The 20,587-nt window shown below is 39.3% G+C and overlaps 2 protein-coding genes across 2 annotated transcripts; both read left to right on the top strand.

The window, feature by feature from the left end:
- Positions 1–7,030: 7,030 nt before the first annotated feature.
- On the top strand, positions 7,031–11,072 carry LOC127627814 (dnaJ homolog subfamily B member 5-like). Its single transcript, XM_052104375.1, has 4 exons — positions 7,031–7,171; positions 7,817–8,063; positions 8,554–9,062; positions 10,377–11,072. The coding sequence occupies exons 1-4, from the start codon at positions 7,079–7,081 to the stop codon at positions 10,608–10,610; spliced, it is 1,083 nt and encodes a 360-aa protein (XP_051960335.1). The 5' UTR covers positions 7,031–7,078; the 3' UTR covers positions 10,611–11,072.
- Positions 11,073–16,410: 5,338 nt separating this feature from the next.
- hwa (huluwa) lies at positions 16,411–20,335 on the top strand. The gene is made up of 3 exons (XM_052104382.1): positions 16,411–16,962; positions 18,299–18,485; positions 19,598–20,335. Exons 1-3 carry the CDS (start codon positions 16,435–16,437, stop codon positions 19,762–19,764), a joined length of 882 nt encoding a protein of 293 aa, XP_051960342.1. The 5' UTR covers positions 16,411–16,434; the 3' UTR covers positions 19,765–20,335.
- The last annotated feature ends 252 nt before the right edge of the window (positions 20,336–20,587 follow it).

Here is a 20,587-nt window from a genome sequence, read left to right as displayed (position 1 = left end):
ATGTGTGTAAGTTTTGACATTAAAATGATTGTACTGTAGAATAGTCTTACATAGTCGAATAGTGTTACATGTGCTTTCATTTACTATTCCCCTCATAAAAAGTAATGGTAATACACATGGGTAATACCATGGTTCTGTAGGATTGCCATATTCATATACCATTGTATTTACATGGTACTACAAGGTACTGGAAAAAATACCATGGTAACAAAAAACATTGTATTGCCATGGCACAAAGTCAAAGATATACATTTATTTACATTTAAATTTATGCATTTGGCAGATGCTTTTATCCAAAGCGACTTACAGTGCACTTATTGCAGGGACAATCCCCCCTGGAGCAACCTGGATTAAGTGTCTTGCTCAAGGACACAATGGTGGTGGCTGTGGGGATCGAACCAGTGACCTTCTGATTAACAGTTATGTGCTTTAGTCCAGTACGCCACCACCATTCCACCACTATAAATAACATATAAAATGTATCCTGGTATTATTGCTATAATTAAGCTTATAGTAAAATTTATCACACTCTTTAATGACCAGCTACTTTTAAGTAGTTAGATGGCCACAGAATAACACTATCATTTATCAAGTGATGCTTATCTGTGCAAAACTTAGTACCACAATGCTAGGGTGTGGTAAGTGGTTACCAGGGTGTTCCTTCGTGGTTGCTAAGCGTCCAAAATAGCATACGTACACCTCTGTTTTAGATATTTTCTTTTGGAAAAGCATCACAATCTAAGTAATTTATTCTAAACATCTTAAAAAGATCAGATTAACAAACAAACGTCTCCAAGATCTGCTAAACTGGCATCCAAGACATACGTCTCTCAGCAGATGAGCAAACAATTAAAAAACAATTTCTTCCAGATCAAACAGACGCCTGGGTGGTGTATGTGTGCTATCAGGGATGTTTTTTAGCATGCTGCTATGCTTCTGCTAAGGTGTTCAGGGTAGTGTCTGACTGCTCCAAGTCAAAAGAGCCCACCCCCAAGTCTTTATGATATTCTGGTAAGTAATATAGCTTAGGACCCTTCTTCAATGTAGGTCTTTTAGGTTATTTTCGCCTGTTTTATTGTCCGTTAGGAGAAACCACACCTCTCCTCAATAATCAACATGATTTGAGGTATCCTTTGGGCATAGAATTGGCTTGAACATTAGGGGTTGCAGTGTGAAGTATTAACCATGTTTCCATTGATCATGGTAGTGGGGGGCTGTACTTGCTTGTTTTGATTATTAAGGGGGTTATCTCCCCCCATCCCCCCTGGAATCTATGCCCCTGTCCATAGCATAAACGGTGTGGGACGATGGAGACAAGCGCACTAATGCAGCTGTATGGCCGTACGCACTGCATACCATAAGTGCTACTACTGACCTGAGAAACATATACTCTCAGAATATTTCATCAATCATGAGATATGTCCCGTATTTCTGTTGGCTGTTTAAAAGAACTAATGTTGCCCATTTGCAAATTAATAATTCTTTTGAGTTTGTTTTTTTCAGTGAATTGGCCAAACAGGCTTGCAAAACAGTCTGAATCAATTCGTGGTTCAGTACAATTTGTTCGGAGTGCACTCTCACTGAATCATTTGGAGTGGTTTCTCACGCAGTAAAACAGTACTGGGATATTTACGAATACAGAGAACAAACACAGCAGAAATGTCCATACAATCAACGGAAACAAAATTCTGTCTTTTTGAGAGGTAACTTTGAGAAACTTCAGCTAGTGCTGTGTCATGTGAACAAGGAGCTGTTCAAAACGAACGTGTTTTTGCATCCGCTCGTGCTGTTTTTCAATCATATTCCATGAAAACATTCACTAGAAGGAATTCTTATGACAACTGCATCACGTTTCATGTTTTTATCCTCTCTCAAGGGAGTGCTGCATTTTTAGACACTGTCAAGTTTAAAAAACTTAAACTGATAAAAACACGTCTTAACACACCTGCATTCTGCTTTATTTGTTGTGGTGTGTTTAGCTTTTTTAGCAAAAGAATGTGTTTGTTCTCAATGGTTAGGCTACTGGAAGAAATGCCTTAGCCAATAGTTACATGAACGCTACTTGGCACTTGGGGTGGGCATACTGGGCAGGCCCGCCGTCAGGGGGGTAAAAGGGTACAGATGACCCCGGGCCCAAGGCCCAGGGGGGCCCATGCAAAAGTAGTTGACCCTTAATTGGATCAAGTACAACAATTTACTTACTGACTTACATCACCGAAAATAGAATGTATATGTATTTACATGATAAATACATTAATTTGTATCATTAAAACACTAGAGACTAGAGAGTAGAAAAATGCCTCACCAAAGGTTCAAATCAGGGACACAAAAAAATAAATGTGCGCAAACAGAGAGCAAAAGTGAACGAAAGAAGCAGAGAGGCGATGGCCAAATTTCTTGCCAAACATGAAGCACTAGGTATGACAGGCGAAGCAGAATGTGGCAAAAGCGAGGAGCTAGTGTAGACTAGCAAATCAAATTGCAGTTAGCTAGCTTAACCTTTAAATAACGTAATCATGTTAACTTAACTAGATAAGATATCAATATAATAGATAGATATAAATGCCCTTATAAGTAGCGATGGTGACCAAAACCCAGTATTAAACGGGCCCCGTTGCTAAATTATTAAAGACTGTAGTATTGATAAGCTCCGACATTACAGTTCTTTTTAATGTTTTTGTGTAATTTATAATCACGTTCCTGCAGCCTCTTTACTCTGTTTCGGAGCTGCGACACACACACACACACACACACACACAAGGGGTGACCAGATCCCAACAAACCAAATGTGGGACAAAGAGTAGCTATGTTAATGTAGGACACGTTACCAATGCTGAGAAGTCAAACATATTTATATGACGTCTATCTAAATTTAAAAAATAAACGTCGCAATTTTCCCCGGCGCTATGTAGGCAGCAATGACGGTGACTGGTCCACCTGCACTTGACCCACATGGGCGGAGTTTGATTGACATCAAACACAGCCCCTTGATGACAGCCTTCTCTGCTTTCTTCACAGCCATTGGACACAATTATTTTATTGACATTTTAGATTTGTTTCCAGTGAGACATTGAGTTTATATAGTAACTTTGCTTTTGTGAACATTATTGTTTACTCTAGAAACAACATTCTTTTAAAACATTGAATATTTTTATCAATTATTTAATAATTGATAACAATTGCTCTAAAGGGGATGGTAAAGGGGGAGCCTGATCCCTGATTATAGTTGGCTCAACAAGTGTATATGTGTGCATGTTATGTATCTACGTGTCTGTGTATACTAAGTTTTGTGATTGACAAATGGGTAAGGAAACTTATTAAAATTATTCTCACAAAAATAGCTTCTAAAAATTCAGTACTTGGAAAGAAGTTTGGATTCACTGTCAACATAATATGAAAGAGAATTGGCTGCAGCAGCGCACATGTTAAACCTTACCTGTGCAGTACTTTTGTTTGTTAATCTAACATCTTGGAAAGTGTGGGATTCTCACTTTGTGATCATGCACTTTTGTTGATGAATATTATATTTTGTGGATGTTCTGTAGGCTGGTTCCTAATAGGAATACCAGCTTGGTGTCATGGCTCTGGATTTGTAGGTTTTAAACATATAGCCTTTGTTCAGTGAGTTTAATTAAAAATTATAATAGGGGGCCTGGATAGCTCAGCGAGTAAAGACGCTGGCTACCACCCCAGGAGTCGCTAGTTTGAATCCAGGATGTGCTAACTGACTCCAGCCAGGTCTCCTAGGCAACCAAATTGGCCCAGTTGATAGGGAGGGTAGAGTCACATGGGTTATCCTCCTCGTGGTTGCTATAATGTGGTTCTCGCTCACGGTGGGAGCGTGGCGAGTTGTGTGTGGATGCCGCGGAGAATAGCGTGAAGCCTCCACATGCGCTTCCTCTCTGCAGTAACGGGCTAAACAACCACGTGATAAGATGCACAGATTTATGGTGTCAGACGCGGAGACAACTGAGATTTGTCCTCCACCACTCGGAGTCACTACGCCACCACAAGGACTTCGAGCACATTGGGAATTGGGCATTCCAAATGATAAATAGCATAGAGCAGTATTATTATTTTTAAAGCAGTATTATCTTTTTACAAGATGTAATATAAGTCTCAGGTGTCCCCAGAATGTGTCTGAAGTTTCAGCTCAAAATACCCCACGGATCATTTATTATACCATGTTATAAATGCCTCTTTTTGGGTGGAATCAAAAACGCGCTGATTTTGTGTGTCTCTTTAAATGCAAATGAGCTGTGTCCCCTGCCCCCTTTCTGGAAGAGGGCTGTGCCTTTACAGTTTAGCGCAGCGTTCACCATCCTTTCTGCATATTGCAGTGCCGTTTTATGGTCTGTTCTGCATAACGCGGCGGCTCATTTGAGCTTATCGCAGTCCATTCGGCCCGTTTCGCGGCCGACCGACCGGCCCGCTCGTTTCTCCCTATGGCCAGTCCACCCCTGATCGGCCCCAAAGTGCGTCGGCCCACCGGGAAAATGCCCGGTATGCCAGATTACCAGTCCAGCTTGTCCACTGCGTCTTCAGTGGCTCTGATGCCAGGAGTACATGAAGACTCTTATGTTCACTTTTATAGCCAACAACATAACACTTAGTCTCAGAAGCTGAGACATTATTCTTCTAACTCCATCTGCTCCAGCACGGAAAGAAATGGCGGACTGTGTGATCACACAGGGGAGGATCTATGAAAATAGGGTTAAGTCCGTTACCAGTCGTGGGCGAGGACTGCTCTAACGTGACGTCACATTAGAGCAGAAACGAAAACCGTTCATTTTGACACACTGTTTTTGATTAATAGAAAGAGGAGTGGGTGGACTTTTAACATTGTAGGGTGGTTGTACACACACTGCTGACTCACATTCATATACAAACACCCCGTAAAAGTGAATTTTGCATAATAGGTCCCCTTTAAGGAAGATTGTGGATGATTGTCTACTGTGGTGGAATAAAGCAGTTGGTAGATCTGAAATTTTTTCAATCCAACTAATTTTATGTTCAAGCATACTTTTTATGTTTTGTATTCTTTAACAAACAATATTGAAATACTTTTTTGAAGACTTAATTTTAAAATTGGCTCTTTGCCGATGTATCTTTAAAACATATTTTAAAGTGCATCCCGTGTATTATGATGCATACATGGATGTCTGTGGGCTAAGCCCTGGATGACTATAGAACCGCCCATGCTTATACTCGAGACAATAAAAAAATGTTTCTCTCAGTCACCAGAATTGAATGATCTGGTTTTGCACACACACACACACACACACACAAATTTCCCAGGGGAGCCAGGGGTCTACATTGGCCCTTCAGTCGACGCTATTAACCGTGATAATCACCGCAGCGTGAACAACAGACCTCGGCACTACGAGGGCGCGAAAATTTCGCGGCACAGTAGGACATCCGCTGATTAAGCGCCAAGAGTTATTATTAAAGGCACGACATCACGACTTCTCACGAGCCACTGAGCCTTTTTCACCGCAGAACAGAAGCACAATGTTCTTCTTCGACACGGCGCTAATACCAATGTTCCCTCAGTTTCCTCACAAGCATTCGTTTAAACACCTTATCTGACATTCATCTCTCGAGAGACACAACGGAAATGTCCAGCCGGTCTGTAATGACAGATTACGAGCCGGTGTCATTCACACCAGTCGGCCCGGTCTTCTGAAAGATTATCTGACGGTGGGCATCTTCACCAAATTTGTCCAATTTTCCGGAACCAGCGGGAATCCTGAAGCATCGTTCGCCTGTGATTGGCTGAACGCGTCATGGCGGAGGAAATATGGCCATTTATGTACTTGGGAATGCGCTCCAATTCACCTGCACTTACGTTGCGTAATGCGACATTCCCCAAGGCTCTGCTTTAATGCTCTAACGCTCAGTTAATTCTGAGGATATTATGTGAACACGCACTCGTAATAGCCTCTTCATGCCTGTGGAGAGGAAATATTGAACTGTCATTTGTGACGAGCATAAAGAACTATTATTCCATAAACCCTCCAGACTCGACAAGCACGCGTTAATTGTCTTTAATTGCATGTGGGGGGTGAAGCGGCGCTAGCTGTATTATTTCAATCTGTTTTAATTGCACTCTGGCACAAATGGCTATTGAGGTGTTTGTATGTGGGTGTATTTAGCTGTATTTTGGGGACAAACTGTCCCCTTAAGATAGCAAACTGATAAAGCCCCCTTCCTCAAAATTAAAGTATATTTATTTAAAAAATTATGTTATTTGAAATTTTAAATGTTAACATCTATATTGACAGGTTTTATTCAAGTTAAAAATATGATTAATTATGTTGGAATCAACCTGACTTCATTACACCAGCTGAAGTCATTGCTAATGGTCAGGACAGGACAGGTAACAGGTAACGCACATTCGAACAAGACTACATTGCTTGCACAAAGCATCGAACATGATTTTGCAATGTTTATACTTGCATGCATACATCAAATATGCAACAATTTTACAATAAATAAAAAAAACTGCTGCATTGTTTTTTTTTTTTTTTACAAAGAATATGCCCATTCCAAACCAAAACCACTCTTCTAATCGAAAAAGTTGGAAGATGTATCTTGCAGGGTGTGATATCACCATTTTAATATGCACATTTTCCATTCTTGCATTATAATTTAACGTGTTTTGCGTGAACCAATTCTCATTCTCATTAAATTGCAAAAAAGATGTGATAAAACAAAGCTTGCAGGCAGACATGCCAAAAGAACAATCTGTAACAGGAGCTGAAATTAGGAGAGATGGATGATGGATGAGAACTCCTTATGAATTCCGGAAACGCTTCTACACATGGAGCGATGGGCTGCTACATCCGCGTGAGGATAATCTCCTCCCGCATCAGCACCGAGCGCGTATTGGTGGGCACGCGGTATTCCCTCTCGTGTACGTGGAGAATGGGCGTGCTCGGGGAAGCTCGGTCACGCAGTGTGGGCGCCTAGAATAGAGCGCGGGTATATAAGCGCGCGGAGAGCGGCGTGAGATGCAGCAGACAGCAGCTCAAGCGCTCGGTTCAGACTCAGCACCAGCACCAGCAGCGGCATCAACATGGTTCTTATTTGGACTCAGTTCGGCGTCAAGCACAAGAATGTCAAGTGCAAAGTGCGAGTGATCCACGGCGAGGAAGGATGTACCTCAGAGGTAAGACAATGCCCTAAACTTTTCAATTACATTCTAAAAATCCATATGCATCTATTATTTCCACTATAGGATAACATACATATATACTACCCAATACTACTTTTTAAAGTGTTTTTATGTGAGGCAATTATTAAAAATGTTTTTTATTTATATATATATATATACGTTTTAAATATATTTGTATTGCACATTTAAAATATTTACCCTTAAATAATTGTTTATTAATATTTATCTAAAATTATATATTTTTTGACACATTGGATCAAATTTCATAAAATGAGTAGGAAAAATATCTTAAAAGGTATTCACATTATGGAAAGTTTTGAGTTTTAATGTTTTTTAATCTTATACATATTATACTTGGTGGTAAACGTATTTTTTTCTGCTTCTTAAAATGTAACGTTAAACACTAATGGCAATATCTCTACCTGAACCTGTAAGGGTGTAACCATATATTCAAAAAGAAAAATTAAGAATCGGTCACTGAAAAAACCTATATTGATCAACCACTTTTATAAATATTTGAGTCTATGGTGATTCCCTGCCTAAACCATTAAACTTGAGGTCACACTTTTACTTGGGATCATCCACAGAACTAGTCATAAGCTCACTCTAAACTTCTGCCATTTCTGTGTGTGTGTGTAGGAGGTGCATGAAGAACCTGAGGTGTCAAGCCCCCCGTCTTCACCAGAGTGTTTGGATTACTACACTGTGCTTGGTGTGTCAAGTGACTCTAATGAGGAGGAGATCAGGCGGGCGTATAAGCGTCTGGCGCTCCGTTACCACCCAGACAAGAACCCAGACGCAGACGCCGAAGACAAATTCAAACAGATTGCACAAGCCTATGATGTTCTGACAGATGCAGAAAAACGCAGTGTTTATGATCAACAAGGTGAGAACGAAGTGCACACACATTCTCCTTATATATACAGAGAGACTCTAGATTCTAGGTACAAAATTTCCCAAAAACTGCATTTAGAGTAGGGATAATTCCCCAGTCCCACACTTCATTGCACCTATGCTCAGTTGAACACTGAGTGCAATGAGTTCAGGCAACCTCAGCTGCATTGATTCTCTCTCTCTCTCACACACACACACTAAATGTTTAAACAAACAGAGTGTAATGGGTTGAACTGATTCTCACACACACAGTGCTGCAGACTTAGACACGTGGAAATAGCTGCAAACATGCTAAATTATTTATCCAAGCTTTATTAACCAGCATGTGAACCCTTACAACGCATAACAAATCTCAGTAGACACGTACGGAGATCAGAACTGTGAATAATTGGCTAAGCTTTGAGGAAACCCTCAGACATTCACTCTAATGCAGACACACACTGCCTTTTTGCTGATAGCATCCTCCTCTTCTCCTCCTTTAGGATTGACCAAAGGGGGTGTGGCTTCCACAGGAAACAAAGGTGACCCCTCCCAAAGCACCTCCAAAGCTGACGCCCACTCCTGGCGCGTTTTCTTCAACTTTGATCAAGACTCTGACGACGACCTCTTCAACCCGTTCCTGCGAAACCCCCTTCCCCACCTCAGCCGTCACCATGGTAACAGGGGCGGGCCTAAGCCTTCAGGCGTGGCCGAGGTCCACGAGCTCCTCGTGTCATTGGAGGACATTTTGACGGGCGTGACAAAGCGTGTGAAAGTGACACGCCTTCGACAGGCCGACAAACACACATTGAGGCAGGAAGAACACGTATTTGATGTGGAGGTGAAGAAGGGATGGAAGGAGGGCACGAGAATCACTTTCCCCAAGGAGGGCCATCAAATGCTCGGCCACGCTCCTAATGACCTCACCTTCATCGTTAAAGAGAAGCAGCACACCCATTTCAGACGAGATGGGTCCCATATTGTGTACATCTCCACCATCACACTGCGAGAGGTGAGATGCGTTTGTGTGTATGCGTGGTACGAAATGTTCCCTCGCCGTCTTTGGTACTCAATAAGCCTCTGCAGAGAGCAGCATCTAAATTTAGCATCTCTCCTCCGCAGCTTTAGCGTGCACACTCACACACACTCCCCCTCCCTTCTCTTGTAACACCTCCCTCAGCACTCGGCTTGTCTGACACACACACTCTGTCATTCTCTCATTCTCTCCACTCTAGCAGTCAATCTTTTTTTGGCTTTTCCGCCTTCATCCATCTATTTTCTCTTTAAAACCGATAATAGTGCTGACTGATATGGGATTTTGAATGGCCAATGCTGATATCTAGCATGCAGGATGGCCGACATAATGCAGATATTTACAAAATACTAATTAATGACAGCAAATAAGATATAGCAACAAATATATCGGCCAAGCCGATTACTCTGACAATATTTGGTCATTTTGAGATTATCAACTGATATGTGAATGACTGGCCGATTAAGAGAAGAGGTCAACTCGAAATTCAACAGCAAAATGACCTCTAACAAATATATTGGCGAGGCCCATAAATTGGCCAATATTTGTCCATTTTGAGATTATCGGCCAATAACTGTGCCCGATTTATAGATAACAGAAGTGGTCACTCCGGCTAATGTCAGTTCAAAAATCTAACGATGACCAAATTCATTTATACATGCACATTTTACATCACCCTTCCCTCTAGATATCAGTTTTGGTGTCAGCCATTGAAAAGAAATGGTCGACCACTAAAAATTTTTCAGTCTTTCATTTTTTTCCTTCTCATTTCCATTCTCACTTTTTTAAGCTACTATTACCACCTCTCATCCTCTGTTCCAGTCACTCTCATTTTCCACATCCACTTCATCTTTCTCATCCCACGCACACCCTCTCGTCCCCCGCAGACTGTAGCATCATTGAGAAATGGGAGCGATTAGCAGCTCTTTTCTGCGCTTGCATAACAGCAAGGTTCAATCTGTCTGGCCAATATTCCGCCCGCGTACAGCACAGATACCCGCATTATATAAAACCATCATATATATAAGTGGATTAGATCTGATTACATATGCTGTAGGGACACTATAGAACTCCTGCTGATATATTTCCTGCCAAAACCCTGCAGTCAGTGATATAAAAGATCAGATCATTTTAAGAGGAGGAGAGCTGTGTAGCCGAGATCGATAAAGATATGATAGCCTTATTTTGGGTCAGGCTTTAAAATCTGGTGTACATTTTCTATATTAATACATATCTACGATTATCTTGACACAATATCTAATATGTCTTTTTGTGTCTTGTGTTTTTCTCCAGGCTTTATGTGGATGCACAGTTAACGTTCCTACCCTAGATGGACAGATGAAACCACTCCCATCCAGTGATGTCATAAAGCCAGGATCAATCAGACGCCTTATAGGGGAGGGGCTACCAAGAGTGAAAAACCCCACCCAGCGCGGCGACTTGTTGGTCGAGTTTCAAGTGGTTTTCCCAGATCGCATTCCACCTAGCAGCAAAGAAATCATCAAACACAGTTTGGGACAATGTTAACTTAACAACAGACATATATATATATATATGGACGCATACCAATTTCAGTGATGGACTTGATGTCCAAATTTTGTCTCTGTGAGGCACACACATACACACTTAAACATTCAAAAATGTTGCTCGCACAAATATAGTAAATATGGGTATGTAATACCTCTATAAGTGTGATTCATACAGAGATGTAATGTTTGAGAAATACAGAAACACACATAAACTGAATACACACACACACACACACACACACTCCTGCATTCCTCTGAAACACACAGAAGTGTTACGCTAAAGTGTTGGCATACTTCTTAACCATGACGATCTTGTACTTGCGTACAGAACTGTCAGTGATTTTGTCTCTATGAGAGAACCCTGTGTCATGTTCAAATGAATTATTTGTAAAGAAATTATACAGAGAAAATGTTGCATCTCAGATATAACCTGGCATGTAAGATGAACGCATGTTTTATAAGCAAAATAAAGTTTATTAATGAAATAGCTGTCATTTGATTGTCATTTTGTTGGGGTGGTGCATTCAAGATACAAGACCAAATACAAATAGCTTAGACAAATATTTCTCCTTATTAGACTGGTAATGCATTAAAGAATAAAACAAATTATTATCAGCGAGTGAAAGACAAGAAGAAACTATTTATTTAGTAAAAGGACTCGATTATTGGATTCATGGAGCTCACAAAGAGCTGAGCATAATGACATGGGTATATTCGCTCTAATGGATTTGGAATGGGATTTATGTAATTAGTAGTGGTTGCTAAGGCAAACATCACTATTGCATATTGTATTAAGCTTTATGCATGCAAACTATACTAGGTATACAAAGTATTAAACTTCAACACAAAACTCATCCCACACCATTTGTGCAGAGTACATGAAAATTATTTACATATATCTGGACCAGAATACCATAGAGACTTGGGGTTTAGCCTCTTTTGACTTGGGGCAGTAAGCACTTAGCAACCAACAAGAACACCCTAACAATCACATAGCCAGGGTTGGGGAGTAATGGAATACATGTAACGGGATTACATATTTAAAATACAAAATATTAGTAAATGTATTCCACTAGTCACAATTTAAATCACTGGTTATCAGAATACAGTTACATTCAAAAAGTATTTTGATTACTGAAGAGATTACTTTGTTTAATTTAATATTCAGTCTATTCAGGTGGTAAACATTTTCCCATATACTGTTGTGGCCAAAAACATTGGCACCCTTGGTAAATATGACCAAAGATGGCTGTGAAACATTATTGTAAATCCTTTTGATCATACATTTAAAAAGTTCACAAAAATCCAACCTTTAATAGAAGGAAACTAATTGAAAAGGGGGGGGGGTCTTATAATTAAATCCAAAACACGTATGCCACAATTATTATAAAATATATCTAAAGTATATTCCCATTCATATTTTACATGTTTAGTACACCTGGGTGACTAGGAACATGAAGTTGTTCAGCCATGACTTCCTGTTTCACAGGGGTATAAATATGAGGTAAGACAGGCCAAATTCCCTTATTCATCAATCTAATTAGACTAAAGGATATAGTTCTGATATGCGGCAAAAGGTTGTTGAGCTTCACAAAATGAGAAGTGACTAGAAGAAAATAGCTAAAGCATTGAAAATGCCAATTTCTAACATCTGGGCAATAAGTAAGAAGTTCCAATCAACTGGAGATGTTAAGAATCGTCCTAGAAGAGGATGCATGTCTATACTGTCTCCACGCATGGTGAGGTGGATGGTTCGATTGGCCAAAAATTCTCCAAGGATCATAGCTGGAGAAATTATTTGGGTGTTGGTGTCAGAAAGTCTCCAAAACTACAATCAGACATCACCTACATCACAACAAGTTGTTTGGGAGGGTTTGAAGAAAAAAGCCTCTGGTCTTATCCAATAACAAACTCAAGCGTCTTCAGTTTGCCAGACAATACTGGAACTTCAAATGGGACCGGGTTCTGTGGGCAGATGAAACAGAAGTAGAGCTTTTTGGCAGGAAACACCAGAGATGGGTTTGGTGCACACAGAGAGGTAGCCATATGGAAAAGTACCCAATGCCCACGGATAAATATGGTGGTGGATCTTTAATGTTGTGGGACTGTTTTTATGCTAGAGGTCCTGGACATCTTTATCGGATCCATGGCATCATGGACTCTGCTAGAAAGCTTAAAATGGACTCTGGTTGGATCTTCCAGCAGGATTTTTTTTCACTTGTTATTTACAGTGAAAACAAGTGAAAAACAATCTGCCAGTGCTGAAGTAATCCAAAGTATTTAGATTACATTATTGACTTTCAGTAATCTATTGGAATACGTTACAAATTAAATTTTACATCATGCGAGTCACAACTTAATAATAATAAAAAAATAATTTAAATAAATATAAAAGAGAGGTAATTCTGACTTTTTATCTCACAATTGTAAGATATAAATCAGAATTACCGCTCTTATTTTTATTTTATATATAGTATATAAATCAGGGATGCAAACTCTTGAGAGGTGAGAAAGTTTTATCAGGTGTTCAAGGAATACATTTTCAGTTGATTTGTTTATTGCATTTAAAGCTTTTTAAAGTGATTAAGCTTAAAGTATCCCTTTCCAGTGATTTCAATAAGTAAAATGCAGAATATTGCAACCAAAGAATTTGATAAATTAGCTTTTTTTTAAAAGTGGCTTTAGCTGAAAGGTGAGTAACTTGCAACGCTGATAAATAAACTTACAATTGCAACTTTATAATTTGCATGAGCCTATAAATCTCATTTTTGGGACTTTATAACTCACTTGTGAGAATTAATGTCAGAATTGTGAAAAATCATTTTTAAATCCGTTTTATTTAGTGGTGGTATTAAGACACCATGTCCTATGTGACAACATTAAGTAATTTGACATTTTAAAGCAGGGATTTGGTACTGATGCCCTTTCAATCTCCACAGACTGCGTTTCACAGGCAATGTGTGAATGTACAAACTGTCTGGGTGAGAAAGAACATTGTTTCGTGTCAGTCACAGCCATATCTGCGGCCCATGAATCATACTCACAGCTCCAAGTGCCAAACAATTATTCAGGGTCAGAATGGCCTTTTTTTTTTGCAGTGTGAGAGTGATTAGTGCAAAAAATGGCATTTTGATCCTAGATGATTCTTAGAAAAACTCAAATACACCGTTCTAAATCTGAAGTGTAATGTTTGTTTATTCCGCCTTCTTTTAGGGAAATTCCATCTTTAAGCAGTAATATCTATATTACCTATATATTCTCACATTAACTATACATTTTATAGTTGCATCCAGCAGAAGAACAAGTGGCATTTCTTGTTGAATTATCTCTCATTTAAAAGCACTTTGATAAATGTGTCGGCGATATGATTATACAGTATGTACATGTAAGTGATTGAAGGCCAAGCTAGAGGAAATCAAGTGTGCATTGGCATTTTAGACATGTCTGTGTTATGGCAGGTGCTTTCTTAGTGGTGATTTCAAATAAAACACAAATGTATGTCTTTGTGATGGTAATACACAGACAGAAGATGGAAACAAAAGGGCTTAACATTGTAAAATGGTCTATACTGCCTCCTGTCGGTCGTAGGTGAATGGCAGACAGTAAAATTAATTTCTTGGGCGGGAGAAAGAGTAGTCTAAAAAAGGCAAAACCTTAAAGTAAAATAATGACTTTTTGATCATACTAGGTTAGTTCGGACACTCACAAACTCCACAAGAAAAATAAACGTCAATGTTCTCTGGATGAAAAGGAAATATCTCATGATAGCCCAAAGGGTCTGAATTTTAGATATACTGTTAAAGGAAATATTCCAGGTTTAATACAAGTTCAGATCAATCATCAGCATTGGTGGCATAATGTTGATTACCACAAAAAAATATTTTGACTTGCTCCTCCTTTTCTTTAAAAAAAGAAAAAATCTGGGTTACAGTGTCAGTGATTGCCTTACAATGGAGGTCAATGGGTCCAATCGGTAAATGTTAAAATACTCACTGTTTCAACAGTATAGCCACACAAACAATATGTTAACATGATTTCCGTGTGATAAAATCACTTACCTTTTCTGTGTTAAGTTATAGGCAATTTTACAACTTCGTTGCCATTACGATGTAGTCAACAAACCCTAAAACGACTGCAAAAATGATAAAAAAATACATATATTTTAAAAGAAGAATTAATGTGTGCTTTTATAAAATTATAAGCTTCACATTTCTGCCTTTAAACCCTAAAAATAATTGGTCCCATTCACTTCAATTGTAAATGCCTCACTGAGCAAGTTTACATGCAAGATTATGCTAAATAAGCATGTGTGCGGTCATGCAAATGCAATAAACCGCGTTTCTTTGTAAAGGCCATAAACGGCTTATGAATGAATCAACCCGATTGACATGGGCAGATTTTTGGCCATTGCGCAGATTTCGCGTGAAGTGTAAAAAACGTTCCCCGCCGTTAAAAACATTATCCAAAGAGCGCACGTGCCTCTTCGCACATCAAAAGTGTAGAAAAACACGGTTATTTCAAATGTCATGTAAACACGGATTACTTGCCTTGTCGGACTTTTTAAATAAGCTGATTTTAGAGAGTAATCATCATATTGGTGTGCATGTAAATGGGCTCAATACCTCTGTGTTTGCTCGTTTGTTTTTTTTATTTTTATCCCCCATTTCTCCCAATTTGGAACGCCCAAATCCCACTACTTAGTAGGTCCTCGTGGTGGCGCGGTTACTCACCTCAATCCAGATGGCGGAGGACATGTCTCAGTTGCCTCCGCTTCTGAGACATTTAATCTGTGCATTTTATCACGTGGCTCATTGTGCATGACACACCGGAGACTCACTGCATGTGGAGGCTCATGCTATTCTCTGCGATCCACACATTATTTACCACACACCCCCACTGAGAGCGAGAACCACTCATTAAGACCACAAGGAGGTTACCACATGTGACTCTACCCTCCCTAGCAACCAGACCAATTTTGGTTGCTTATGAGGCCTGGATTCAAACTCAGGACTCCAGGGGTGGTAGATTACAGTGTCAATACATGCTGAGCTACCCAGGCCCGCTCTCTTATATTTTAATGGAAAATGAGGGATGGGTCGAAGTTAATTTTTGTGGAAATCAACATTATACCAAAAATGCTGACGATTGAACTTAACATGTACTAAACTCGGAATATTCCTATAATAACCGACCTTTACGTTAAAATGCCATATTTCTTTACATTTATGGACTACTATGACTCTTTAGCGCCATCTTCCCGCCAAAACCTGGACATCACTAGATTGGTCCAAACAGCAAAAACGTTCAATAACAAAGTTATTCTATAAAGAATTCTCAACTTAATTGTGAAAAATTTAATTAATAAATACATTTTTCGTGAATAATCTTGCCACTTAAATCGACCCATGATTTTTACCTCAGCTGCAAGTCCTCAACTGCCAAAACCTGTGAAACGCCACAAGACCACGTTACATATTGATCAAGATTATGAAGACTCACAAACGAAATAGACGAGTAAACACACCAAAAGGACTCTCATCTGAGAGGTAAGACTGCAGTGTTTTAAATTGATGCAAATTATCGATTTTAACGGTTGAAAAAGCCCGAAGTCTCTTGACGCTCGAGCACTTCAGTGAGAGCGCGAAGTCAGTGTCAGAATTAATTAATCTCAGAGGAGCACACCTGTGATTGAGCCGTCGACTGTCCGTTTTAGACGTTTTATAGATATTATTGTACATAAAAACATTATTAATCATAGATAATATATCAGGTACATTAAAATAAACTATACCTAATTTTATTTCGATTTACTCTGTGATGAAATGTCGCAGCTGGGATCGGCTGTGCCCTCAACAAACTTCCCTGAGGGCCTCCCGGTGTCCAGTTTGGCCCTGTTGATCCTGGTTCTGATTCCCTGTGTGGTTCTGCTGCTGCTCCTCAACTGCCTGTTCGTGGGTTACAAGCTCTTTCTGCTGACCCGGAGGAAGAGAGGGCGCTGCGGGTCCGAAATCTCGCTCGTGCACTCAACACAGAGAATCACGCGCTTCTCCGACGAGCCTCTTTTCGGTCCAAACAGAAAGACCAACTATGTTTCTGTGTCGGAACCGGTGCTGGTGCCACCCGTCACTTCGTCACTGACCTCCTCGGCCGAGAGAAGGGCCACCGGGCAACGCGGAAGGTTTCTACGCCCGGATGGGGCAACGCACCCCTGGTGCGGGTCACTGCGCTTGGCAAACTCGCGCTCCTGGAGGAAAAGCGCACCGGTTTTGTTGCAGTCCAGCGATTCGGAGACGGAGCGAATTAACACTGTGCCACCGAATTCACCTGCACTGCGCGTGACTCCAAACGGGGTAAGGCCGTGATTACATGGTATATTTTGTCAGCAAATCTGAAAGCACAGTCAGTGGTTCATGCTTTGAATTTAACAATTGTGCTGGCAACAAAGTCCAAACAAATCCCATGAAACGTGTATGAACTACTGTGAGTATCAGATGGTTATGGGTCAATGACGTAAACATACATTAAAAAATTCAGTACACACAAAATAACTTCTAAACCTATTTTTTTATTTTATTTAAATTAACACGTTTTAAACTGATAAGTTTGAAACTTACGTCCCATTAAACTCGGAATATCGTATTTTCCAACTTCCTTACTAGGAATTTAAAGTGCAATGGAACGCCACTTGAAGTGTGACGTCACACAAACATGTTGGCACACAGGAGGATGTAAAAATAAGTGATAAACATGAACATTTCTCAAATAATATCGACGAATGAGTCAAACTTCCTACATTACATGATATTAAAGCGTGTTTAACTAACTTTAGCAGAGAAAAACAGGGTTCAAAACGTGTTCCACTATAAGATCTTTTAGTATGTAGCACTAGGGCTGCAGGATTGTTGATCAGTTGGGTGACAGTCAAATCACTGCTAAGCTGCGCATTACAGTTTTGTTTACTTAAACCTCATCTTCCGAGCATCCGGCAATGGAGTGCATTTATGGTCGGAGATATCAATTAGGAATATCACATCCGACATGAATGAAATGTAACATAAAATAAAAAAAATGGCATGTGGTGTAACCATCAGTAAAAAAAAAAAAAAAAAAGTCTCACTAAAAGCTGAAATTCTTGAGAGAAAAAAAAGATGTGTTGGCATGCATAGTGCAGAATAATCATTAATATAGTTTGTTGAGAAAGTCCTGAAATTTTTTTTTTTTTTAAATTATTAATAGCATATTCAAAAACAAATTCAAAGTAATGTGGTGTTACAAACATGTGGGTTACCAAATTTACCAACACAGAGGACTACTTCAGACACTGAACTATTTTTGAAGTAAAAAAAATAAAAAATATCTTATATATACACACACACACACACACACACAGAGACAGAGTATATATGTACATGCGGCATCACTATTAACATTTTGACGTTTTTATGAAAAGCCACAATTTGATTTGTTCATTGGTGTAACCCTTAGAATATTATATTCTTGACTAGAAAACCTGGTAGCTAGAGGGATAAACACTGTATGCACTCTATAAAGTTTTAACTGCAAGTGTAACAGATGTTTTTAATAAATGTTTCTGCCCATAGAAGTAAAGTACCACTGTTTAATCTTTTTATAAAGCATGCCCCATGGGAGTAACTTGACAGTTTTGTTTAACTGCACTGGTTACAGTTCTCAGTGCCAATGACTTCCATGCGTAGAAGCAGCACTATGGATCTGGAGAGTGCTTCACTGGATAAGATCCACATGGTGTGTGAGTCTGCCAGCAGCATCCGGCCAGAGAACTCCTGTTATGTGCCGTCATCAAACCATTCTGCTGGAGGCCCAGGACTGGACAGTGATTTTGGTGCCAGTGCAGGTGAGTGGGTTTGAAGTCATTGCTGTATTTGGAGGTAAATGTTGTTAATATGACTACTTTTGAGTGGTTGAAGAGGTTAGGATGATCACAGACTGGATGGTGCTTGTATTTGCAGTAAAATATAGCTATTTGATCCCATAAATAATCAATCAGAAAGCCATCGAAATTAGAATGTCGTCAAAGTAAAAGATGCTCAGATGTGTTAAGGTAATGAGAATGTTACATTATTCTCGGGACAATGTAAAAAGAAAATTCACATTTTTTTTTTTACACACATTGATTTAGGGTTAAATGTGACCAAATTCTGTGAGAATAACCCAACTACTTTAAATTATGGGTAGCTTTCAGTCTGGTAAGATTTACAGTTTTAAATGGATTGTTCACCCAAAAATGAAACCGTTCTCATCATTTACTCACCCTCATGCCATCCCAGATGTGAATGACTTTCTTCTACTGATTACAAAGATTTCTGAAGAATATCTCCAAACAATGCAAGTGAATGGTGGCCAGAACTTAAAGTACATATAAAGGTAGCATAAAAGTAATCCATAAGACTCGTGGTTAAATCCACATCTTCAGAAGAGATATGATAGATGTGGGTGAAAAACAGATTGATATTAAAAAAAAAAGTTTTAACTATAAATTCTTCTCCCTCACCAGTAGGTGGCGATATGCACAAAGAATGTGAAAGTGGAGATTTATAGTCAAAAATGACTAAATATTTATCTGTTTCTCACCCACACGTATCATCACTTCTGAAGATATATATTAAACAACTGTAGACATATGGATTACTTTTATGCTGCCTTTATTTGCTTTTTGGACCTTCAATGTTCTGGCCACCATTCACTTGCATTGTATGGACCTACAGAGCTGAGATGTTCTGCAGAAGTAAAAAAAAAAAAAGTCAAACATCTGGGATGTCATGAGAATTTTCATTTTTGGGTGAACTATCCCTTTAAAGTCTCTTTCACAGGTTTGCTTGTAAACCTAGCTTGATTCTAAAGTAAGCACTTTGAAGTATATAAATCATGTTTCTGAGGATGCATAAACTGTGCAATCTTATCAAAACGACTTGTTCTTTGTATGAATTCTCTAAATTGTTCATATAGGTGTGTCTCTACGTATCCTTTCTATGGACAGTGATGGTTTCCCGGGCTCTGTCTGGGCGTCCGCTCTGGAATGGGATTACTATGACCCAAGTTATGTCACCCAAAACCACATCCCCAAACACAGACACCACGCACCCCCCATCACTTCCAAACAGTACTGGGTCTAGAGCATGTGCTCCATAGAGAGGATGGAGAACTCCAGAACACCCTTCTGAAACAACTCCATTCAGCCAGACTAATTCTAGAACTTCAGTTGAGTCTAGATTTATTCGGTCTTGGTTTAGTGCACTTAAAATGTCCACTTGCTGTTTTAACTGCAACACGTCACTTCACACACAAAATCACACACAATATGAAAAAAATGGTTCACAATCACAGCAAAGTTCTGCAGCTTCAACACAGTCTTTTAAAAATGCGTTTACAGAATCACTCCACTTTTCTCACTTTGACACATTTGTTTACTCAAGTCACATTTTGTTTGTTATTTTTGCCTGTTTAAGTGATTCTCAGCATGGAGTTGCTGTGGTCTTAAGGACTGTTTGTATAGATGTTAAGTATTTATTTCACAACATTGTTGACACCCTACATGTTACTTATATTCAAAGTGTATTTAGATGCGCCCGAATTGTATAATAAAGTTTTAAAATACAGGCTCTGATTTTATTGCTCGAAGCAAAATGTCAAAAGGTAGATTTACCAGATTTTAAAAGCATTGGTAAAAATAAATCCAGTTGGGCATTAAACAATGCTCAAGTGCCCCTAGTGGCAAATGGTGTGTAACAACGTGGTCCTGAAATAACCTCTTCAATTCGCTTTACCAGAGTAATTCCCATTTCCCAAATGAATAATTGTTAAACACTAGCACCAAGCACTATTCTACAACTACAGATTTTAAAATCTTGCTAATTCCACAGTGAAATTTGCTAAAGAACATAACCCCAAAATTCAGCCAAAACCAAACAAAAAACATTTAATCAAATCTTCCATTAG

This window comes from Xyrauchen texanus, chromosome 34 (genome assembly GCF_025860055.1).
Source record: "Xyrauchen texanus isolate HMW12.3.18 chromosome 34, RBS_HiC_50CHRs, whole genome shotgun sequence".
NCBI classification, from domain to species: Eukaryota; Metazoa; Chordata; class Actinopteri; order Cypriniformes; family Catostomidae; genus Xyrauchen; species Xyrauchen texanus.
The sequence above is the reverse complement of the archived record's forward strand: the minus strand, read 5'-3'. Positions and strand labels throughout refer to the sequence as shown.

What these genes read in the sequence shown, in the direction of transcription:
- LOC127627814 (XM_052104375.1), top strand. Translation starts at nt 7,079, where the DNA reads ATGGTTCTTATTTGGACTCAGTTCGGCGTCAAGCACAAGAATGTCAAG. An exon ending in AGGAAGGATGTACCTCAGAG is followed by an intron (nt 7,172 to 7,816) that starts GTAAGACAATGC and finishes GTGTGTGTGTAG; the next exon opens with GAGGTGCATGAAGAACCTGA. An exon ending in CAGTGTTTATGATCAACAAG is followed by an intron (nt 8,064 to 8,553) that starts GTGAGAACGAAG and finishes CTCCTCCTTTAG; the next exon opens with GATTGACCAAAGGGGGTGTG.
- hwa (XM_052104382.1), top strand. Translation starts at nt 16,435, where the DNA reads ATGTCGCAGCTGGGATCGGCTGTGCCCTCAACAAACTTCCCTGAGGGC. An exon ending in TGCGCGTGACTCCAAACGGG is followed by an intron (nt 16,963 to 18,298) that starts GTAAGGCCGTGA and finishes CACTGGTTACAG; the next exon opens with TTCTCAGTGCCAATGACTTC. An exon ending in TGATTTTGGTGCCAGTGCAG is followed by an intron (nt 18,486 to 19,597) that starts GTGAGTGGGTTT and finishes TTGTTCATATAG; the next exon opens with GTGTGTCTCTACGTATCCTT.